The 24,734-nt window shown below is 52.4% G+C and overlaps 1 protein-coding gene across 3 annotated transcripts in view; it reads right to left on the reverse strand.

Moving 5' to 3' along the window:
* FRMD5 (FERM domain containing 5) overlaps positions 1–21,831 on the reverse strand; it is an 84,718-nt gene extending 62,887 nt beyond the window's left edge. For 2 of the 3 annotated variants that reach the window (XM_065847716.2, XM_065847715.2), the window contains exon 1: positions 21,570–21,830. In XM_065847716.2, coding sequence (XP_065703788.1) covers positions 21,570–21,671 — 102 coding nt within the window. In that variant the 5' untranslated portion in view covers positions 21,672–21,830. Of the gene's footprint in view, positions 1–21,569 lie in introns of all 3 variants that reach the window. The other variant, XM_071813914.1, reaches the window with a different exon arrangement.
* Positions 21,832–24,734: the final 2,903 nt, after the last annotated feature.

A 24,734-nucleotide genomic window follows, 5' to 3' on the forward strand; every position in this document is an offset into this window, starting at 1 on the left:
GTACGACAGAGAACAAGATGCACTGCAGCATGGATGCACTTCCCACACACTGAAACTCGCCAGAAGAATTTGGGCTTAAATAGCTGGGAAAGGGGGAGGCGAAGGGCCCATTTAGTGCTGCGGGCGCAGACAGGAGCAGCGTGCCCGAAATCACCCACTGCGGACTCAGGCAAATTGTTGGTGGAGCAATTCCACCAAGTCAAACCGAGTTACCCTGGAGTGATGAGAGAAGAGTTAAGAGCCATGGGGACACGAGGGTCCCTAATTCATTAGCAGGAGAACAGATATCGCACAGAGAGCATCGGTACCCCGACTCAGCTGAGCGCGATGAGCTGTGCTTTCTCACAACACAACTGTGACAATACAGCACAAATAAACACAAAACATGTGTTGGCAGTAGCTGGAGAGACAGAAGTGATTTTTGTATTATCTGTGCATTGGAGAAAGCGCAGCCCTTAAAAATGCTGTATGTGGTCCTCAGCCTTTGCTGGGCAGGCCCAGCTCAGGTCCTGTACACGCCTTGTGTGAGAGTCCCAAATCTGGGCAGTTTCTGCCCCACAGCGATGAATTACTGGACAGAGCCCAGCAGAGGGACACAGGGATGCTGAGGGGTCTGGAGCATCTTCCTGACAAGAACAGATTGAGAGAGTCGGGGCTGCTGAGCTGGAGAAGAGAAGCTGGGAGGGATCTGATCAATGGGATCAATATTTCCGGGTGGGTGTCAGAGGATGGACCAGACTCTGTTCAGTGGTGCCCAGTGCCAGGGTGAGGGGCAACGGGCACAAACTGAAACACAAGAGGTTCCATCTGAACATGAGGAGAAACTTCTTTGCTGTGAGGTGCCAGAGCCTGGACCAGGCTGCCCAGAGCATGTGTGGAGTCTCCTTCTCTGGAGACATTCAAACCACCTGGATGTGGACCCCTGCGGGAAGTGCATCACCCAGCGCCCCCTGAAGTGGCCCAGAACCCCTGTGCAGTACACAGTCTGTTCTCAGAATTCTGTGCGAAGTCCTCTGGGGATTTCATCACAAGTCCCCTCTGCCCAGATCCTCCTTGTAGCCTCAGGGAGCAGAGGCACCGCTTCAGTCATGCCTTGAGGATAGGGATCTGTTCTCAGCCGTTGCTTTGCATGGAGAAGCAGAACCCAAACAGACCATCTTGCGACTTCAGCAAAGGTTGGCTTAGCATGCGTGACTCAGGCTGGGCTGGTTATATACTGGACATCATTGACCTTTAAAAACTCTCAAGGACTTTCCAAATTGTGTCAGTCACTTGCCTGGTTAGACAAAGCAATCAGATTTCACTGAGCTACACAGGAGGGTTTCTGGTTGGAGATTTCACTTTTCCAGCTGCAAGAGCTGATGTTTGCACAGCGACAACTAAACCACATGGCAAGAGGAACCACATCTCTGGGCTCAGCACTTGGCAAAAGTGGGTTTCCAATGGTTTGCTGCCGACCGGGCTTTGCTCACATTGGGAAGCGGGTGCTGCCTTGCTCAGCATCTCCCTGGAGCTGAGAGGCCACGTGAGCTCCAGGGCACCAGCACTGAACCAAGATCCCACCGAGGAACCGCTCTGACACCACAAGCTCCCGTGTCCCATCTCCTCTTTCCAAGGGCAACAGGGGCGTTTGCACCAGGGATGTGTCCTGGGCTTGGTCTGAACATGCCCAGGATTGATGCTGCAACTCCGGGGGCCACAGCAGACCTTCTCCAGGACCCTGTCCCCTCAGTACAAACCTGGGGCAGTAACCACCCCCATCAGGCACCGGAGAACCCCAGGGATTGGGTCCCTGGCAGGACGTGTGACCGAGCAGGGACTGGGGCCACCTATCAGTGACCATACACCCTGTGTGGGCACACCGCAAATGGCTCAGAATAAAAAGCTTTCCCCAAAACATAAAGTGCTGCGCAATGGCTTTTCAGAGCTGTCAGCTTGTACATTATTCGCTCAATTAGGTCCTTACTCTGCAGAAATAGATGGGTAAATAGATAGAGGAGTACAATCCTGTCATTCTGAGATGCTAAAAAATTAAGGCAGCTGCACAGTCAGTGCTGATCGCGTGTCAGGAATACGTGGGGGGAGAGAGAGAGAGGAGATGGGCAAGCTTAGCCTGGCAGTTATAAGAATTGTGATCTCCCCTTGCAATCAAGGCAGCGCCTTTTGCTGCAAGCAAGTCCTCGTATCAGGTCTGATACAGAAACACATTTTCAAACCACTCGCTATCTCTCAGATCCTCCACTCCCTATCTATCACTCGAAGTTCCCAGAGTTTAGCAAAGGAAATAAAGGCTCTGGACTGTCAGAGATTTAATTGAAGGCCCCTGTGAAGATGCACATATCTAAACTACCTTCAGAAACACCCCAGGTTTCAGCAGGCTGCACAGACAGACTCCTTTAGCATGCCCACGGGCATCTTTGCTCAGACAGTCACAGACAAAACCACCACCTTTGCAACATTTGTGGGTGCACACAGAGATGGTAAATACAAACAAAAGGTGGGGCAGGACCAGGCAGCCCACCAAGGAAAGAATCTGTCACCTGTCCCTGCCAGTGCTCCCTGCTTGAGATGAAGGGCAGACTGGGGGCTGCCAGCCCATGCCGGCAGGAGTGCAGGGACACAGGATATAGGGACACAGGGATGCAGGACAGAGCGATGCAGGCATTGCCCACACAACCTGGGGACACTCAGTGGATGGGAGCAGCCTGGAGAGAGCAGGGCTGTGGACAAAGACTGACCATGGGACGTGCAGGAAGAGCAAGTATCTTTGTAACAAACATAAACATTCTCACCACCTTCTCCCAACCCAGTCCAAGTCAAAAGTTCATGGGTCAGTTACTGCCAAAGAGGATCTTTCTGCCAGCATGGTAGGTATCCAGCCAGCAATGAGAGTCCTTAAATCAGCCCTCAGAGCTTAGACAGCACCATGCACCTCCCGTGCATGCCAGCTCAAGCCAATGGCAAGCACTCACTCAGAGGTACAGTAGCCCATCCTGTATAACGCTGCTCTCATAAAAACAGCTTGCCACATGCTTGCCAGATGCTCACAGACTTTCCCATCTCTAGGCAGGATGGTTTGCTCCCTTCAGGCCAAGGCTCAAGCATTTTACTACAAAATGACAGCAGAAGTGTAAAAAAATAAATTAAGATAATAAAAATAATCTTATCCATTCTCAGCTGCTTTGTAACATTCAGCTTGGTTTTGCAATCTCATATAGATCACATTTGAATGACCACCAGTATGGAACTGCCATCATCTGACCAACTCTGCTGCTCTGCTTGCCAAACCTCACACGACCAGCAGCATTTTGCTCTCAAAGAGCCCGATAACATCAGAGTGTCTGCCCCAGCAGCACGAAGAAGGTGTCCAGCATGCCCCACGGAGGGGCTGGCACAGAACCTGGGGCAGTGGTGATGGGAGGACAGGGAGAGACACGATCCTGGGGAGCACCTGGGGCACAGCAGGGACTGGGGTGCAGCACCCAGAGCTCCGGGTACCTCTCTGCTCCCAGCAGCGCTCAGCACATTGAGCACACGGAGCAAAATACCAAGGGGCAGGAGGCAGCTTCCCAGCAGCTCCCACAGCCCTGAACAGGGACACCGAGCCCTGGAGTGTCATCAGCACCCCAGGTCTGCCACCAGCACCCTTGGCCTGTCACCTTTCCACAGCATAGAAACAGGCAGGTTGTGCTTTTCATGGTCTGCTCTAAATCAAAACAGTAATAAAGGCAGAAAATGGAACAGCATGAAGAGCTTCCACTGCATCCTCCAGTAGACATGTTCATTAGTATTAATTACAGCAAACGTCCTGCACCAGCCAAGGTGATGAAACATGGCATTAGCCAATTAAAAGATAAAAATTTCATGGCGTGGCCTGTAACCCCACGCTCTGAAGCACGTATGCACCACCGCCACATCCTTCTAACAGCGAGCACTGCAATTACTGTGAACTTAATGCTTTGCTTATGTTGATACCATGCTGTAGTTATTGGTAAGCACAGATCACGGGGTTTTATTAAAGCCATGATATTTATATTGCAAAGGAGTTGCTGTAATTGCACAAAGGCACTGGCGCTGCTCACACACCCACAGCAGCCCCTGCTCCACACGGCGCTTCCCGTCAGCAGCCGCAGCAGCACAGGACGGCACCGCAGGTGGAGCCGGGCAAAGACATCCGGCCACGTCCCAGCCTCCCGCCCGGAGAGCCTCATACAGCACCCTTGGCACCACTGCTCTGCTTGCCAGCACAGCCATCAGTCCATCGGGCAGTGGCCATCAGTCCGCACAACAGCGGCCATCAGCTCATCCAACAGCATCCATCACTCTGCCCAGGCACCGGGAGCTGCTGCAGAGGCGGTGAGGGAGGGGCTGGGAACCTTGTCCCCTCTGTGAGAACCACATCAGCAGCCTGGTTTTGTCCTCAGAGCCGCAAAGGCACGTCAAGCAAACCACACTCCATCCTCTCCAACAGCTTCCACCTGAAGAAAAATGGTTGTGATACGGCTATTAAGCCTGATTTCTAATAAGGGACTTTATTTTTAAAAAGGTTGTGCAAAATAATGCGCAACACTGACCGCCCAGGGGTTCAGAATCCCGTCACTCGCGTTAGCCCAGGGCAGAGCCCACAAGCAGAGCATGTGGTGCCATGCGAAGGAGCATGTTCCCCAATACCCTCCTGCCCAGACTCTTGATGTCCGACAGGAATCAGTAACCCGCAGGTACCCACCACACTGGTGCCGGCAGGAGGGGGTGGGTGTACGGGAGCACTTCACTGGCTATGGCCACGCTTTAAAAAAACAGAAATATAAAGGAATCCTGTCTCCATAAAACATGAGTTACAGCTTTACGAGCTTTTCCCCTTGTAGGAAGGTGCTCACAGACATGGGGCAGCTGTAGAAACCTGGAGAGCTTCTATCCCAGTATGGCCCAGCATTCCCCAGCATGCGAGAACAAAACTGCAGATACATAAATCTGGCTGTAATTGTGGAAATACATTGGAGACCGCGATAAAGAAAAGCCACAGGATTACACATGATGGGGAAACTCATTGTACTGTAAGATCAGCACCTCTGCCTTACAAAAGGAAAATTGATTCAGGCAAAACTGTTCAAAACGGTTTATATTCTTAATCTGTTATCAAATTAGTTATAAAGAGGTAACAGCGGTAGATGTAATTTACCTATTTCATGCAAGCACTAGATACTCTACAACACAGTAAATTGATTTACAAAGCTGGGAGGCAAAGCAGGACTACAAGAGATTATTTCTTGAACCAGGGACAGCAAAGGGAGTGCAGTGGAAGGTGGGTCCATCCCCTGGCATGGGAGCTGACAGGGTGAGAGGCTCCAGAGGGTGCATGGGGCAGCGGTGGCTCCAGGGTGACCTCTTGTAGGGCAAAGCTTGACAGAGCAGCTGGCATGTCGCGCTTTACCAATCTATATCCTAATTCCTGTTCAGATAACCCCTAGCTATGGAAAAGCACATTTAAATACTGGTTTGAAGAAATCAAATATGTTAAAACATTATTTTCTAGATGGGAAGCAGATTCCTGCCACCTCCCCAGGTGATGTTCATCTTTCCTGTATCCCTGATGACGAGCATGGCAAGGACGCTCCTGTTCATTCCAGGATCTTCCCAAAAAGTGGCACAGGGTGGGTGGTGTGTGTCAGAGGTCTTGTTCCCCCAACCCCATGGAGAAATTTGGGATGGGACAATGTGCTGATGTCCCTGTCGCTCCGCAGATGCATCACCCCTGTGGTGGGAGGTCTGCCCTTGAACACGAGCTCAGAACCCGCCAGGCTCATTGCAAAGCCTCTTTGTCAGCCAAGCACACCCTCTCTTCAGCTCTTCCCCACCAAAAGGTAATTACCTTAAGAGCTCATTACAACTACAGGATCTGCAATTACTGCCTGGAAATAATGCGCTATTTTTAGCACATCTGAGTAAAAAGTGGCAGATTGACAAGAATTATCCCTCAAGCAGTAAGACAACTGGCTTCTTTAAACAGACTCTTCTTTTGGCTGGAAAATAAGTTCCTGTCCCTCCAGAGCAGGAGGCACCACCAGCAGCCCTGGGGCAGGGTCCCAAGGAAAGGAAGACGCTTGACTCGACACTCAAAATGACAAATATCCCAAAGATGCTGCTCAGGTGTCTGGAATTGTGTCTGAGACCCTTTGGAATATCATGCCCTTTATTGCCCTTTACAGACGTCGTCCTGATGATGAGTGCCAAGATGTCACCCTGCAGCTTGGGGACGCACACAGGAGCTCAACATGCAGTCGTGGTGGCCACCCCACTGCAGCCCCCAATGGGGTGGATGAGGTTGCCTGGGCAGGGGCCATGGGAATAGTTTTCCCCAAAAAAGCAGAGACCCCAGTGCCCCATTCCCATGGAGACCGTCAGGAGCACAGAAGCCCCTTGCTGTGCCTTCAGCCCCACGCGCAGCAGCCCCCACTCACCACGGACAGCCACTGGTGGGCTGAGACATTGCTGGGTCAACAGAAAGCTCAGGAGGTGACACGCTGGGAGATTTCAGCCTCCAAGGGAGAATAAGATAAAAGAAAAGGTCAACACGCATGCAAACAGTGGTGTCCGGGGCTGGGAGCAGCCAACCACCCCAGACCTCAGCGAGAATTCCCTGTTGTTCGCCCCAGTGCATGTGAACAGGTAACGCTCTGACCCCTTTCACTCCCACGGCTTCAAGCAGTGTTACGTATTCCTGCACCCACGGCGCACACACATCCCTGCAGAGCACCAAGGATTTCACCCCAAAATCGTTCCCACTGTGCCGAGAGCTACCCAGCCTCCCCAAACACTGCCAGCCCCTGTGCTGAGCAGTGACAGGTCCCCCAGCACCCCTGTGCAGGGGACGGTGCTTTGGGAATGCAGCGAACAACGGGGTGACTCTGAGTCATTGATGAAATGTCTGACACATCTTCCCAGGCTGCTTCACATCCCCTGGGCAGCCGGGCGTGCAAGGAGGGGACGAGCCCCCGGCCAAAGCCCTCCTTACCAACCCCATCCACTGCACGAGCAGCCACCTTTGCCAGTGCTGTGCAAAGCCCCTCCTCGCGCTATAAAGAGCTCTCTAGGAACAGACTTTATGGCTCCATTCTAAATCTCAGCTATAAAAATATCCATGCAGTGCACGGCTACCTGCAGCTACCTCCTACCAGCTGTGCAGCGATGCTCTCTGGAGTCTCTCCATAAGCAATGACAGATACAAGAGAAGCGTAGGATGATGTCAGATATGCTTAAAATGTGTACAGATTACACCACCATAAATATTTTAAGGGTTTGAGAGAATCTGTTGCTCCACTGGCCCTCTCAGCCCTCCCCTTGGCAGCCAATGCCATCCAGGCAAAAGAATCGTATTTTCAACCCAGTTCTACCACCGTGTCTAACCGACACTTTAAATAAAAGCCAGGATAATTGTAGCACTTACAGAAGAATCAAGTGCATTCAAAACAGTCTCTTTGGGCTTCTGTAGTGCATCAGATGATTTTGTTTTCCCAAACACACCTAAAAGATGGCAAGCCGTAAGCACCCACCCTTTTCATGCTTGCTCTGTATGTGTTATTTCGTGCCAGCTTGCTCACTTGGAAGAATACAACAGCAAAATGGCACCATATTTCCTTTGCCCTGTCACGGAGAAAACACTGGGAAAGGGAAGTGCCCAGCTCCGCCAGCAGCATCGACAGCACAGCACAGGCTGCGGCAGCACACATTTGCCCAGGAAGCTGTCACAGATCTCAAATAATCTTACCATTTGCAGACAAGCTCTTATGGACATCAGGAACAATTTGAGTTGATTCTGGACCACGTTGAAGAGAAATTCTTTGCAAATCCCATATTCCAACAAGCACAGAGCCTCAGTCCCTGTGGCCCCCTCACTCAGGTCCTGCAGAGGTGGCAGTTTGGTCCCACCGGGCTGCCAGGTTAAGGAACGTATGTCCACCCACCCCTGCCCAGCAGCTTTGACCCAGGTACAATTAGAGGGACATCTGGTTTCAGCAAAACAAGCCTTGCCATGCAGTACAGCTGTCACAGCCCGTCCTGCTGAGGTCTGTGTGCATGACAGACTGCCCAAAGAGAACCGGACCCTCTCCAGAATGCTAAAAAACAAAATTAAGATTGTAGCTGCTGGTATGTAAGCCAGCCAATGACACCAACACCTAGAATGCCACCAGCCAGCAGAGCCAGTGCCCAGTAAATTCTGAACAGAAATCAGGCAGCATTGAACTCATCAGTCCTTGGATAACACATGTGCAGCCGCCTCCCCACAATATCTGGCAGCGTCACCAGGATCTGTGCACTCAGAGAAAAGCACCTTGGTGCCTCCAAGCAAAGAGTGACCTTGGCTGACACAGGGGTACCTGCTCGGGCACGTGGGGAGCCAGCTGGGAGGTAGTAAGAAAGATGCAATCGTTACATGCAACACTGCAAAACAAGGGAACATCGCAAACAGCGCCACTCCTCTTCAGCCCTTGGATGCACCAGAGCAGTCATGAACTGCCCTTCCCCCTCCCTAATTTAACAGATCCAAGAGAACCATTCAAATATGCATTTTATTATTGCAGCACAGAAAATATCCAAGTGTGGATACTGTTATAAAACCATAAAGAAAAGGAAGCAGCAGCACTGGCAGCTGCTTGCGCTGCCTGCAGAACCGCAGCATGCAGGATGGAGTAGGAGACCATTTCAGCAAGGCAAGCATGAAAAACTTCATAAAAACAACTAATAATAACTGACAGGTGGCCGTAATTCCAAATAGGTGCCCCGGGTCCTTCAGAACAGCTCACGGTGCAGTACGCAGGTGATACCTGATGTGTTCCCCTGCCCATCAGCCCTGTGCCCACCACCAACACGGTCCAGCTTGGCGAGATGATGGAGCAAAGCGTCACATCGTGAAGCTCCCCCAGCACCAAGACAGTCATCAGCTTAGAGCTGTTAGGTAATTCCAAAAGTAAGTGGAAAGGGGCTTATCTATTAACTTCCTCCTATGCTTACTTCTGCCTGCTTCATTTGTTATTGTAACACAAGCTGGATCCATCCCCTCAACAGTGGCACTGTGGTGCTGCCCTGAGATGCTCACCCTGTGCATCAACACCAGATGTGCTCCTGCTGCTCCCTGTGACCCATCCTGCACGGGCCAAGTTGAGCACAGCCAGATGCCCCCCAGGGTGACTCTCCCATCCCCCTGCGAGCCTTTCAGCCCCCAGCCCCAGGACAGACAGTGCAGCCTCCAGCACCGCAGGGTTCATAGACTCACAGAACTGCTGACAGCATTTTAAAAACCCAGCCATGGCAGGACAGGGAAGTTTCAAGTGACAACTACTGTAAGGAGAGGTGTATCTGCGGCACCAGTTAATCTGACTGCATTAATTAAAGAAATGCAATTTCAGCAGAACTTATTTGCCTAAACGGTCCTTTAAACCCAGGTGACATTTTCCAGAAGCTCATGGGACAAGGTTCATCAGAGTCTGTGTGTAACTTCAGTGCTTTCCTACAACAGGCAGCACCCAACTCCCAGAGGAGCGGAGCCCTCAGCCCCTGGGAGTCCCTGGCCAGAGGCAGGGATGCTGCCCAGACACAGGCAGCAGCTCCACACTGCGGTTTCCATGAACTGTCTCACTCAGGTAAACCTGTAGGTTTTGCACGTGAAATAAATAGGGAATAAGGAGGAGAGATGAGAACGTATCCACCAGTGGTCCTAATCCCCTGTATTAGATGTGGGCATCCCAGGGCATCCATCTGCGTGGGGTCCACAGAGGAGCTCAGCGCCCCCCTCCCTCCATCCCTGGTGTCGAAGATCCAGCCGATGCCGGGGCCACGTTGTCACAGATCTGGGGAGCCCCAAAGAGGGTCTCCCACAGCCCAGCAGCTGGGACAGGGCTGGATCTAGATTGACACCAGGTTACGGTTCCTCGTTGTCACTTCCAGGGGCTGGATGTGAAGTTCCATCGCGATGTCCAGCAGCGGGGCAGTGGGGACAAGGGCATCTCCCAGGCGATGTTCCCATGGCAATTCCCAGCCCCATGTTGACTTTTCCTCTCTCCACAGAGACCCATGGAACAAAGGAAAGTACAACAACTGGGCAGTGTGTGTGGGGGTCACGGAGCAGTCACTCCTTTCAGGCTGATTTACGGTTTCCCAAGTTCCATGCAGAAGCCAACAGGGATGCCATTCCGAGCTGCTTTTTACTCTTATCCTTGTCTCATGGGAACTGCACAAAAGCGTAAGACTGCAGCCCAGCTCAACTCATCTTTACCCCACAAACACCACAACCCCTGAGTCACAGTCAGTCTCTGCCAAGCCACCAGGGCCGGACCCAGGGCCATGCCTGCTGGAGATGGCACTTGTCCCCAGGGCGGAGGGATGAGCAGGCAGACAAACAGACGGAATGGGGAATCGAGTTCAGAGGGTTGGCTGGAAGAACAGCCCATCATTCCAGTGAAGGTCCAGCACTGGTGCTGGGTCTGGGAAGCAAACACCAGCACCCAACACTTGGGGAAGCTTTTTGGCTGCTGCACCCGAGCACTGGGGAAGATCTGCCCATTTTCTAGACCTGGGTACAACACTCACATCCATCCTGGAGCTGCCAGCTCCCAGCATTGCTTCTCCCAGTTGCCTGTGCCTGGGACGGGCACTGGGTCTGCTGGGGTGCAGGATATGGGCAGCTGGCCCCGAGCATGGGGCACCGAGCCCTCCCACACCCCAGGAAACCCTAACACGGCAGATTACTCTCAGAGAATACATCTTCCCCCTGCTCACTTCCTGGGGGTGAAGGGAGAGCCAGAGGGATTTGGAAATTTCTGTTCTGAGTGCATGAGGTTTAATTGCTCATGCTCTCCGTTACTAATGCACTCCCCTGGCAAAACTCACATCCTGTGACACAGGAACCATAATTGAGTTGCAGCTCGGCCGTGACGAGCCTTCTCGCGGTGAGGTTCCCTGGGGACAAGCCCTGCTCCAGGTCACAGCCGTCCTTCCGCTCATCCCTGCGCTGCCACCGATGCCAGTGCTGCTTTGGCACTGCCGTCCCCTTCGCAGCAATCCTCTACAGGGACCTGCTCACTGCTGCTGGGTTTTGTACTTCTTTCTACCCAAGAATGGATCGTCTCCTCCTCACAAACACAGCAGTTATGTTTCAGGCTCAGAACCATGTTTCTGGGGGCTGCAGGTCTCAGGTTGGTTGTGGAGGAGCCGTGACCCAGCACTGGCGCTCGCTGCTCAGTTTCAGCTGCTGGAGCTGCCCCCAGGTCCTGCACCCTGCACAGGGCTGGGGGGCAGTGGGTGGGCGTGACAGGCAGCGAGGCCTTCAGCATCCTCACCTGGTGCCAGACACGAAGGGTTGGGATGTGTTCTGTGCTGGGAGAAGCAGAAAGAGCTCCGCTACAGGCTGCTCTGCTTCTCCTTCACTTGCAACCCTGCACTGTGAAGCAACATCAGCCCTGAGCAGTGAAATCATCCTCACTGTAACAGCCACATCAGCCCCGCGCAGTGAAATTACCCTCAGTGCAAAGCAGTACCAACCCTGTACAGTGAAATTATTCTCACTGCAAAAGCAACATCAACCCTGAGCAGTGAAATTCTCCTTGCTGCCCATGGCACCAGCCCTGGTCAGTCCAGGAACCCAAGCATCGTTCCAGGCAAACCTCACGTCCCTCCTCGTACCCGTCTCTCACGAATGTGTCCTCACAGAAACTCTGGTGAAACAAGGATGAGCTGTTAGCCCAGTTTTGCAACCAAGAGAGGTCATGGTGCAGGGAGGAGCTGTGGGTGTCCCAGAGCAGCATCCATGGGGCACCCAGGGGGCAGGGGCTGCACAGCTGCTCCCCCAGCACATTTTTCCCCTCAGCAGCCCCAGGACACTGGCAGAACACGACACAGATCATCATCATCATCATCATCAGCTCATGGATATGAAGATTAACCATGTCCAAAAGCCATGTCTCTTCAGAAAAGCCCAGCAGAGCTGACTGAGAATTACACACCACCCACAGAAACTAAAAACCAAACCAGCCTAAAATGCCTCAGACATCATTCCCCATTACACTCTATGACATCCTTGTAACAAAATGCCACATGCTAATTAAAAAGCCCTACAGAAACAAGCATGCTCTCCCCTCGGTGGCACAGGGGTTACTAAGAAAAGCCTCAACCTCATTTCTTTCTTCCAAGCCGTTGGCTGCATCTCCATTTAATTCTCAAGGACTTTGCCAAGCGGCCGATGTGGTAGCGCTGACAGTGGGAAACATCCCGTAAGGGCAGAGAGAAGTCACTGTCATCACTGCTCAAAGCACACTATATTGGGAATTATTTTCTATTAGCACCTTATTTATGTCTAGAGCAGATGTTAAGATGAGGGACATGGTATCCAACTAAATCAGAGCCCTGTGAAGGGGCCACACGAGCTGCCCACACCCCGGGGAGGCCCAGCGAGGCAGAACGGCGGCTGCCGGCACCGCTCATCTGCCCCAGGACCACTGCTCAGGACCCAGCGCTGTATCCCACAGCCCCAGATGGAGAAACCCCTCATGAGAAAGCAGAACTCATAACTGGTTAAAGCCCCACTGGTGGCTTAAGGAGTTGCTGCCAAGAGGGGGTGACAGGCTGGGTAATCATTCCCTGCAGGTTTGGGATTTTTATATCAACGTGCAAATGAGAACGATGCAAAACTGTAAACATGCATGTAATAATGCAAGTGGAAGAAAAGATGGACAGAAGTAACACAGAGCTGGACCAGAAGAGTTCATTCTCCCTAAGGAGATGAACCTTAATATTGAGGAGCAGCCCAGGAACACAGAGATTTTGGCAGGACCACCATCCAAGAGTCCCCTACAGAGGGACGTGGGAAGGTGCCAGCGCAGGGCAGGAGCCGTCGGCTCAACTGGAAGAGCCAGTGGCACAGAGGACACGGAGCACATGGCGGGGACATCCCACCATCTGTCACAGCCCCATTGCCCGCACCCTCTCACCACCACCTCCCACCCAGCCCTCTCCTCTGCCTCCTCCCCCACCCTCACAGCTTCTCCCCCTCCAATTGCCCCGGAGCTCCCGGGGCCCAGGCCCCAAAGACATTCTGTTCTCATTTCACATTTCCTTCGGAAAACCGTTCTTGTTCGCCAGCCAGAGATATTAGTCAGCATGCTATACAGTGCAACGCTAATGAGAATTAAATTGATTCATGAAAAGTACCTGCTCAGCATGTTTCTTATCTATTTTTCAAACATAACTATATTGGATTCTGGCTGGGTTTTTTGCAGTTCCAATATACTGTCTATTCTGTAAGTTCAGTATATAGATAACATATAGTTACAATGGCTATAAACTACCTCATCTATATATTCTTAAAGACTCTGGCTCCAGAATGGTTTAATCCATTTTTGTAATTTTTTTATTAAACAAAAATTTCCTATTGGCAACTAAACGGATTTTTCCTTTGGGATCCCAGCTTATGTGCCAAGCTAAAAGCCAATACGACCTGAAACAGCCCTGCTCTAAACCCTCTAAAAAACTGAAAAACCTCATCGATATGACGGATATGCCACTATAATTAAAGTCTTTGGTAACAGACATTATGCAGCCAAAATATTCTATTTCCAGCTACAGCATTGATCAAAGTTTGACATCCAGCATTAATTCACTGAGGTCTCTCTGGCCTCACAAAGCACAATATCCCAAAGCTTTTGTTAATTATCATTTACAAAAATGCCTTGTCTGTCTGGCGGTACCTGGCAAGTCGTGACCCACCTTATTTCACTCCTCCCCACAGCATCCCAAACCAGCCTAAAATTTTTCTCCATGTTCAGGAGTCCAGTGCTTATATTCTTTACTGCCAGATATGAAAGATTAAAATACGTGCAAACCTTGAATTTCCGCTGAGATGCTCAAGGCAGAAAACTGACTCTCCTGGGGAAAGAAAATGGGTCTCAGTGTGCGTGCAGCTCCGGTGGGACCACAGCCTGGCCGGGACCGGAGCAATGCTCCCCGCTCAAAAATCTGAAGAAAATATGTTAAAATTATTATGCTAAGATTATTAGGGCACAGCTGTCCCCTGGCTCTGAGCCCTGCAATACTCACACCTCTTTGGGAGGGATTCCCCAACCTTGGCGTTTGCACAATGCAAGGTATGTTCTACTAACCCGGACAGGTTCTCCGGTCTGTTCCCTTGTCTACAGAAGAGCCCTTTCCATTTACATCAACTTTCCTGATCAGGACCAAAGACTGAACAATTTGAGAACAGATCCCCCGGTTTCCACAAGGAAAACTGGGGACAGTCACTAATGGAAGGACAAAGTTGATCCTTGGAGCAGCTAAAAGATCCCATGGCTTAAACCATCACTCTGCTCCACAAACTGCTTATGTAAAAATGGCACCATCTTGCTCAGAACACAGCTCCTGAAGTGTATCTGGAGAGACAGCTGCTGACTTTAGTGAGGAAAATAAGATTTTCCTGTATTTTCCCCTTGCTGTCCCCTGCAGCCAAAGGAGGCACGATGGCATCTCGCATTTTGTGTGTGTGCAGAATAAACTGCTTTCCTCACGACATTTCAGCTGCCAAGTCACTTTTGCAAATGAAGACAATGGTGACCAGTGAAGCTAATCTACATGGGCGGTAATTGCCAAAGTGTAATTAAGGGCAAAGTACAGTCTGCATCTTTAAAAATGACGATACAGGAGGAACAAAGCGCCCAGCTGCTCTCCAGGGCCATGCCAGTTTGGTCCACTGGCAGTCACAAAATTCCTATTTTTGCTTAGAAAAAAGAGCTTCCCCAGTGGCAGTCGGAAGCCCAGTTCAAACAACTTCCCTCTGCACTGGCCCTTTGCAGAAAAGGATCAGACTCTAAGCACCAGGCATTTTTTGCAGATACTCAGCTCAGTCTCGGCCATAATTACACAACAGACCTGACAACATCTGCACCACGCGTAGGAAAACTGCCCGTCCAACCCCAAATCCCACAGGTCCCTTAGGAACAGCCATATCCCAGTACATCTCACCCAGTAAATTCCTGGAAAACCAGATCATCAAAATCTGTGCCACAGAGAGGGGGACAGAGAGACTGGATGTGACTGTCCTGTCCCCAGCACCAGCCATGTGCCCGGGGGACAGGGCTGCAGCAGCTTCAGACCCCACACGCTTCCCCTTGTTTCCAAATGCAACAGGCAGCAGTCACTGATCTGTCATGGGATGAAAACACCATCATGGACAGTTAATAGCTACTTTCAGCTGCAAGAACTCCTTGTGCCGATGTCCCAGAATATAACAAACAAAAGACAGGCTTGTTTGAATAGGAGGCAGGTGGTGACAGCAGGGGGAGACAGGCAGAATTTGAAGCTTAAAAATACATTTTGATTTGAGATGGTCAGGTAGACACACGCCTGGGGATGTTTATGGGCAGCGATTTCACGCGCACACAAACCCCCATGTGTTTGTTATGGCCACAGCAGCCAGAACTCCGTTGTGAACACAGAGGGGTAACCCACAAGAGGTGGCTGACGAAGAAACAAATTAGGATACATTTTCCTGTATTCTGAAGCTTGTAAGAGGCTGGTAGGAAAAACAACCAAAAATCACTAACCACAAATCCTGCCATGGATTTAGCTCCACCCTTCCAAATCATCGCCCCAGAGCCGGCAGGACAAACGCTGCCCACACACACGGTAGCTGTGCTGGGGCTGCACCAGAACCTGCTCCTGGCTCCCTCCCGCTGAGCAAGAGCCCCCGGCCCTGCAGACGCTCGCTGTGGACTCATCAGCTTTGCGGGCAGTTCCAGATCATCAATATGAAATTGCTCTCCTACCGCTGTGATAATTTACCCTGGAAAAATTTCAAATAAAAGAATTTGACCTGAAACCTTCTTATTTGCAGAAGCAACTCCAAAGCTTTCTGTAACCAAACAATATTTGGTGGTTTTGACCACAAACAAGCGGCTGATGACAGAAGCACTGTCCAGTTCTCTCTGCAGCAGCACCAACGACTGACCCCTGTGCTAAGAGGGTGTTGTCTATTCTTGACAAAATTGATAGCAAATAAAATACTGCCCTTGTCCTCACATAGGAAATCCCTGCTCGTTCCCAGCCTTCTCCAGTACCGCGCTGTCATTGCTAACAAGTGACAGCAGTGCCATGCGTCCTCTGCTGCTTGGAAACCAGGAGCGCAGTGATTTCAGAGGGTTTGCTCTCTAAGGCACCCCCACCTGAGGGACAGCGTCCTGCGCAGGACAGAGGGACGGCTCCGTGGCAGTGGGAGCATCGGTGTGCTGTACGTGGTGAGATCCCCATCCGCCTGCACAACCTGTGCTCGCCACGGCGTACATGACATTCCTGCAAGGTCCCCAGAGGGCCAAAGTGTTGAGGAAACCACATGGTATGGTTTTTCCCACTGGCAAACTCCCACCTCATGTAGTGCGAGATGAAGATGAGCACACATCATCCTCGAACACGTGGGACCAAGGGCTGCTGCCCAAGCCAACAAGGATTCCACTTGCCATTGACACCCAAATTCCCCCAACATTTGCAGGCAGTGGCCGTTCTCAGTGTCCCCAGCCATGCTCAGGAACCCATCTTCACACATGGTGCAACACCCCCTGCGAGACGACACCCACCCCTCGCGAGCTGTGGAGGAGCTTCCACGGGCTGGTGGCACCTCCATCAGGACCTTCCCCACCACTGATGCACCTCAGCGAGGGTCTGGCTCACTGCACAGTCTTTGCCCATCTTCAGACAGGGCTTCCAGGAGAAGCCAACCCGCAAGGTTTCAGCTACAACACAGACTCAACAGGTGAACCAACGAGAGGGATCGCAGATGCTGTTGGTGCTCCTGGTCTCATCCAGGGCAAAGTGCAGCATCAGGAGAGCTCCTACGGAAGGAGATGGCTTTGCTTGAACGTGGCCACCGGCGTCCTCCCCATATACAGCATCCTTTGGAGCTCCTGAAGAGTCAGTCAAAAATTAAAAACAAGTGGGCTGCTCAAAGCACTTTCAGTATTCTCCAGACACCTTAAAAAAAAACCCTCCTACTGTGCATTACCTAACTTTTTACATGGCAGAGGCAGATAATGTCTTATTTCATGCTGCTATTGTACATATCCTTCTACATTGGTAATACTCTGTGTCTGTACACATATATATCTATATTTGTCTTCAACATCTTACACAGGAAAGCGATAACCAAAGCGGTTCTTTCAGGAAACCGGCTCCTAAGAGGGGGATAGTTGGCAGTTTCACAGCAGGTAACATTGTAAGACAGGTATGAAAAGTTAACAGAAAATTGACATTTCAGCTGGTGAAGAACAGCAGCACTAGAAATATTTTCAATGAGTCTCCACAACAACTTCTGTGTCTGCCTCTCATTAAAACAAGAGTAAATATGTCACTAGTTTTTCAGTGGATGTTTAGTAGATGTTTTGTATTTAGAATTATATCTTTGGAAATTAACATAAAAGGGAAAGGGAGATGAAGCCCAAGAAACTCTCAGCTTTGACTTCAAACTTGCTGTGCGTTTTGGGCAGTTTTGTTTCCAAGCCCACGACCTGGGTGTACGTAAATGCTGGCGCAGGCACTGGAGGATGCTGCCCTGCCAGTGAGCGGCTCTGCTGAGACACAGCTCAACAACGAGAGGTTTCTGTTGCAAACACCTTTTAAATACTAGAAATAAAAATGTTACTTTGAATGGAGTCAGCAGCAAACCAGCCACAGAATCCTGCGGGTGTTGCGTTCGGCATCGCTGAACACAGGGCTGGGGGGGGGCTGTGGTCCTGCAGCCCAGAGGCTTTGCCGATGAGCTTGTCCCGGCTGCAGCAGGACGGGCTGCAGAGCCAACCCCAGCTCCCTGGCATGGAGCCTGGCAGATCCGGCGCTCCGGCAGTGGGAGCATCCTCCAGTGAGGACACATCACCTGCACCCGGACTGCGGCCGAGAGCCCCGCTGCACCAGCACCGCTCTGCTAACCTATTTCCCAGAAAGAGCAATTGGAAACTCTCAGAAGATAAAAAGATAATGAACAAATAACCTTCACAGTAGCCAGCGTTGCAAAAACCTGAGGCTCCCCTTCGTGTTGACTGCCTGTTATTAATGATCCTGTCGGGTCTCTTAATGAACTTTGTGCTTCATGTGGAAAACACGGAGTTTGTCCAAGAACACAGTCAAGATCTCATTTTTATTTATTTCCAGTCTCACACAAGAAACTTCTTACATTCTGAACCTAAGAAACCCCATTTTTATATTTATTTTCTCAAGTCTCCATGTTCTCATAGTACTACTGAGGTTTGAAACAAAACACCACTGTCTCTTCAGGAAAATGCTTGATGCATCGAGCAATGGCAAATCATTAATTATTTCGAGCCTCTTATACCACCACTGACACTACAGTGAAGAACTTAAAACATTTCCTCAGACAAGCAGCTCAGTCACAGCAAAGCCGCAGCGTGAGAGCATCGCTTGGGTTTTCAAAGCTCGCTTTATTCTGAGCGCAGCTGCCAGGCTGGCACACGGCTCCGCGAGACACGGAGCACAAGGTGGGAAGCAGAAATTAAACCAAGTGCTACATCAGACCCTGGCCACGGAGACGAACAAAAAGCCTTCGGGAATGGCTGCTCCTCTCCCCCAGCTCCTTGGGGACACGTCCAGAGGCAGGGACACAGCTGGGACCCGGGGCCGGCGTCAGCACAACGCCAAGGGCCGGAGTGGGAACAGGCATTGCTGCGTTCTCACCTCTGCTGGTCCCCACACCGCAAACTGCCACCCACGCTCCTTTAAAAGGTGCCTCTGTGATAAGTAATATGATTAAAATACAAGGTTTTCTGAGTCAGAAAGCCTAACATCTTCATGTTGATGCAGCTGCTGGGAGCCCCCGAGCCCTGGCAAGCACTGAGACCGACAGCTGTGCCCTGCTCTACTTGCCAACAGACACAGACCCTGCCCCAGAGCCCAGCGGAGATGAACACTGGGACAACGTCCTCCCCACACCAGCAAACTACTGGAATACACAAAAAAACCCCAGCACCAAAACCCCTGACAGAGGCGCCGACCCAGCTGCCTGACCCACTGCTGATGCTGCCCCTGCCTGCAGCAGCTCTGTCCCCAATGTCCCCTACCCTCAGGGAACCCACGGACCAGCCCTCCAGGCTCCTCTGCCTGCTCGGACGGGCTTTTCGCAGTGACAATTAGGGCAAAAGAGAGGAACGGTTCATCCAAGCTCAGACAACGAACTGTTCATTCAACATGGGAATATTATCCAAGTAAACTTTGGATAATCAAATAAAAAGGGCTTTATTTAGAAACAGAATATTCAGGTATTATCTAGCAGTACCCCTTCTCAAACACCTGTAATCAGGCACAGCCAGAGGTTAATTTTATTGACAGATTTAACCATTGCTATTATCTAAAACACAAATAAGACCTCCTAAAATCAGCTCTGCCTCCAAGTGCTTCTGTCTTTTCCCCAGCAATGGAGAGGCCAGATAACCTGTCAGACGGGCCATGCTTCAGGGAGGGCACAAAACACACCACGTCCCCACACGCTGCGCGGGAGCAGCAAACACATGGGCACAGCAGCAATAATCCATGTTACAAACTTCCAGCGAGCGGCTTCACTCTCCAGATGCGCGCTGTGATTAACAGCACTGCGTATGAAAACTATGACTTATGCTTTGGACACTTTCTCCATATTTAAGTAAAAATAGAAGTACATAAATTAGAAACAACAGGCATAGAAACAGCCTGGGTGAGTAAACATGATGGATCCCAGCAAGTCGTGAAATATCTGCACTCGTGAGGGAATGACCTTCAAAACTCATTCACCGCTCCCAGCCTGTGTGGTGACGGTTTTTCTCACTTGCGAGACATTATACATTCCTACTATGCACACTTTAATTCTGCACAGACTATAAATACTTGGCTTATAAGGCAGCATGAAAGCAATAAAAACCAAATATCTAGGTGGGGTAACCTTGATTGTGAGAGTAATATGAGCTAATTCTTTATACCCTAGGTCATGCATACTAAATACCAGGGTTCAGTAGTTACTATGCTGTACATAAAATAAGCCATTGAAATACATGATCAAGTAGTATTTTGTCTTTAAAAAAATTTTTTAAAAGACAGATGCAAAATGACAACACCTTGTTAAATTATCTTAAGGACAGAAAATCCAGATTTTTCTAAACTGCATTGCCCATACTTTCTCTCCCAAACTACAGTTTTCCATTGAATTTGTATTAAAAACAACTTCTGAGAGACGAATTAGTTTTGCTTATGCAAAACAAACTAGGTTGTCGGTATAGTTGTTTACTGGGTCACACTTTACAATCCAGGTGGGGGAGGTGAGGGAGAATGAGCAGCATTAGCATTCTCCAGCCGTTTGTTGCACAAAACACCGTATTTACCTATTTTAAGCGATTTAAACAAAACCGATGGTGCTTCCCATAGCCTGCAGCATTCCTAGGTAACCATTCTTTAACATCACCATTTAAAGCATGTTTCTCCCTGTAAATGAGAAGATGCTCCCTTTTCCTCGGAGCTGGAGAGAACTGGTGAGACCCACCGAAGGCTGGAGAGTGGGAGTTGTTGCTATTTACATGTTGAGTCACCTTTACTCCAAACTCTGCACTGAATTTTCCGTTGCCCACGGGCTGGGCTGAAGCCAGGCGATACCCGCAGGAACAGTCGCCGGTGCTATCGCGTACGAGTTTGTGGCGAGCTCTCTTGCAGAAATGATGATGACACGAATGAAGAGTAAAAGCAGTCGGAGCCAGGGATGCTCATCTCAGCCCTCCAGTCCCAAGGTCCCGGTACCTGACTAGTGGCAGCAGAGCCAGAGAACACCTTTTCTAGTTTTTAGCAATACGACATCCCGCGGTCCCTGCGGGCTGAGCCGCGGCCCCGCGCAGACCCGGCAGCAACCGGGCGGGGGGCGGCGGCTGCGGGTCCCGGTCCCGCCGGCAGCCGGGCTGGGCAGTGGCAGATGTGCACCCGGCGTCGCCGCTCCGGACTGTGGCGAACCGCAACAACCGCTCATTAGGGCAGAGCTGGGCGCTAACGAGGGAGGCGGACCGGGTACCCCGGGATGCGGCGGCGGTCAGGGAGAGCCCAATCCTACCCGGCAGCATCTCCTGCACACCTTGCCCGGCAGCACCTCCTGTACTTCGTACCCAAGACCCCCCTGCGATGCCCGGAGGCCCCGCAGCCAAAAGAGGAGGCACCGCCTGGCTCCGCGGGGCACGACCGCGGCTCTCCCTGCCCGGCTCCGGCTGCGTTCCGGGGGCTGCGGGCTCCCGGCGGCAGGGGAGGGGTTCGCAGGCGGAGGGCTCTGCCCCGGGGCTCCGCACCGCCGGCAGCCGCGGCCCGTTTCCCGCGGCGACGCTCCGGACGCCTCCCGACAGCCGGGAAGCCGCGGGCGGCGGGAACGGGGCGGGGGGGTCTGCCTTTGTTCGCGGCGGCAGTGCAGGACCGAGACGCCCCCACCGCTCCGCTCCTTTTGTCTGCCGGCTCAGGGCGGCAGCGCGGCGGCTCTGGGGGCAGTGCGACCCCCGCGCGGGGCTGTGCCGCCCCCGCGGGACACTGACCTGGATGGTGCAGGTGTACTCGCTGTCGTCCAGCAGCCGCACGGTGCAGTTGTACTCGCGGTCCAGGTTCCTGCTGCTGCCACTCATCCACCTGCTCAGCATCTTCCCGAGGCGGAGAGGCGCGGAGCGGCGGGCGCTGCCTGCGGAGCCTCCGCTCACATCCCGATGCCGGTGCGGTGCGGCGGGCGCGCCCCTCGCCCGGCCCGGCCCTGTCCCCGCTGCGGGCCGAGCGGCGCGGAGCGGAGCGCAGTGCCCGTGCCCGGGCCGCGGCGCTCGGCGGGCGGGTGGAGGCAGGGCCGGGGGGGCGCCCGGCGCCGGCTGCGGGGGCCAATCTCGGCGCCGCGGCGGTGACGGGCTCCGCCGCAAACCAATGCGGCAGGGGGGGGCGGCCCCGCCGCCTCCGCGGGCAGCCCCGCACGGGAGGGGGCTCCGCGGGCGCGAAGGGGTTGGGGGGGCGCTGCGTGCGCGGCGCTGCCCCCGCCGGTGGGGGTTCCGGGGGGCTCCCTGGGACACCGGGCACTGTGGCCCCACTCCCCGCAGCCTGGCGCCCACCGAAGGACCCCCGGCCCGGGGGCAGCGCGCAGGGAGTGGGACAGCCAGGGCTGTACGGGCACTTGGGGTGCGTCCGGCCGAGGGGGCCCTCGGCCCAGACACCTGAGCGGGGAACGGCCGTTCCCGTCCTGGGGACGAGGAGGCTGCGTCCCTGGGGACCGCAGGTGAACAAGCCCGACCCTGGGGCCTGCAGGTCCCTACCGCAGCACCAGCCCTCACCCGGCTCTCGCAGATTGGGGTCAGTAGGCTGGTGTTCCACGGAGGGGTCGGCTCCCGCGGCTCTGGGGGCAGGGCGGTGGGCCAGCCCCACTGCTGAGACAGTTTCCAAGGCATGAGCCTCGCTTTTAGTGTTCATTCACTATGAAAGGAAACTTTAACATCTCTCGTTATTAGACAAAATGGACTCTAAAAGTGCTCAGTGCTGCTCAGATGCAGTCGGTGCTTCTTTGGAGAAGTGAAATACCTGGTGGCAGTGTCAGCAGCGACCAGGGCTGGGAGCCTGCCCGGCAGTGCTGAGGATCTCTGCCTCCAGCCCTGGCCATTTCCTGGCTGGGTGTCACACTGTCCACGGCCATACCTGCGCAGAGGAAGCGCCCCCGAGGGGTTCAGGATTGCTCCCTCTGCCACCCTGGCTCCACACGTGCTGACAAATGCTTGAAGCAAACAGGCCCCAGTGAGGGTCCTGCTAAGCTATCTCTGGTCTATCCCCCAGCAGAACAGGCCCTGTCGCTGCTGCACCTTCCTGGCTCAGCTCATCCTTGCTGGGAGAATCATCTGCGTCCCCTCCAGCTGCAGACACAGGCTGCACTGCAGCTCCCGGCCTCCCTTTCTCAGCCCCAGCCTTAGACTCCAACTGCGCAGCTGTTTAACAGGTCCCTCTGTTATCTCTGCTCCAACTTTGCTCATTCCCTGCCTTTCCAGCCAGAAAGATGGTTTACACAGCCATGTTCCTCGCCTTTCCCCAGGCAGCACAGGCTCCCTGATCCCTGCCCTTCAGCCCTCTCTCGCTGCTGGGCAGCACCTCCCCCTGCACCATGACACTCCGCAAACCCCTGCCCAGTCCCGACAGCCAGGGGACTGGCTCCAAGGCACCGGGGACTCTCCAGGTTCTCATGTCCCCGACACCCCGTCCTTCCGGCGGCCAGTCCACACTCTGGCAGATGGGACTTGGATCCCAGCACTTTTCTTTGGGGCCAAACAATTCAGGGGTTGTCCCCATGGCAGGTGACAAGAGACGGGTCTTTCTGAGCCCCCACCTCCCTGTCCCCAGCCAGGCTGGCTGTGCCAGCTCTGCCTGCCATGGTTGTGCTCATGGAGGGACCACAGAGGGGAACCAGGCTTGGTTATCTTAGTGTCCAATAGGCAATTAATCTAAACGTCCAATTAATGCAAATGACAGAGAGGGAATGCGATGTTGCAGGCAGTGGTGCTGCAGCAGTATGACAGAGAGCACCATCTCGGAGAGGACATTATTCTGCTGGAAAAAAATGAAGGCAAACCCAGAGTCTTGGCCTGTGTGGGGTGTCTGTCAGGACGCTGAATCCTGCAGCTCCCCAGGAACATGGGTTGTGCCCGGCACGTTGTCAGGAGGCGTGATGCAGAGCCCGGAACAACAACGACTCTTTTCACAAAGAATGGGACTCGCTCCTGAACCATCTGGGCACTTTTACAAAGATGCTTGTATTCACTAAAGTAGCTGCTACTTTGTCATGTATCCCACTCTGCATAAATTGTTCATCTGCCTCAGAGCTCCCCTTCTGAACCAGCTGAACTGTTAATGAAGAATGGGATCCTCAGCATTAGCAGGTGCTGCTTTCATCAAGAACAGAAGCTTCTGAGCCAGCTGAGCGGCTTAATGAAGAGAGCATTCATGCCACAGCAGCCCCGCTTTTTCAGGAGCCTTTCACCCATGCCGCGCTCGCCTGTTAACTTCGTTCCTCCACCAAGTGAACGGTTTTGCTGAGGTTCCAGTTTTTGACAGACAAAATGTGTATTTTTTAAAGACCCTCACCGAGGCAATGCAGGAGCCAAGCTCATCCCTCTCTGCTGCCGCAGGCTTGTCCTCAGAACGGGGCCATGGCTGCAGACAGACACCTGAGGGCAGCTCGGCGCTTCTCTCTCAAACTACCTGAAAAGGTTTCCAAGGAGTGTATCAAAGGCTGAAAAATGCCCTTATAAAAATACTCTCTGTTCCCCAGCTTTGACTGACAAGAATGCAGTTTTGATGAGTAATGTCTTTTTTTCTTTTTAATGATTAACACAGCAAATCCTATAAATTCTCCATATTTGGATTCTCCATTACTTGCAGATTTGAGCTCAAAAATCCAAAATGCAGCTTTCCAAATGTATTTTTAAAATTAATTCCTAGGTGAATTTGTTTTCCGGTAGGTTAAATTTCACAAAGAGATTGCATCTTAAAGCCCTGGACAACAGAAGGGACCGTCCTGCCATGGGATGTCCCCATCCTGCCGGGGATGTCCCTGTCCCCAGTATTCGGCTGGACATCTCTGGTTCACCAGCAGCTGCCCTCTGTCTTGGCACAGCCCTAAAGGGTGACTGTTCCTCTTTAAATTATGCTAATGTTTGGAAGTGGTAACTACTTGTGCTCAAGAT

The sequence above is a fragment of the Patagioenas fasciata genome, chromosome 12 (genome assembly GCF_037038585.1).
Source record: "Patagioenas fasciata isolate bPatFas1 chromosome 12, bPatFas1.hap1, whole genome shotgun sequence".
In the NCBI taxonomy this organism is placed as follows: Eukaryota; Metazoa; Chordata; class Aves; order Columbiformes; family Columbidae; genus Patagioenas; species Patagioenas fasciata.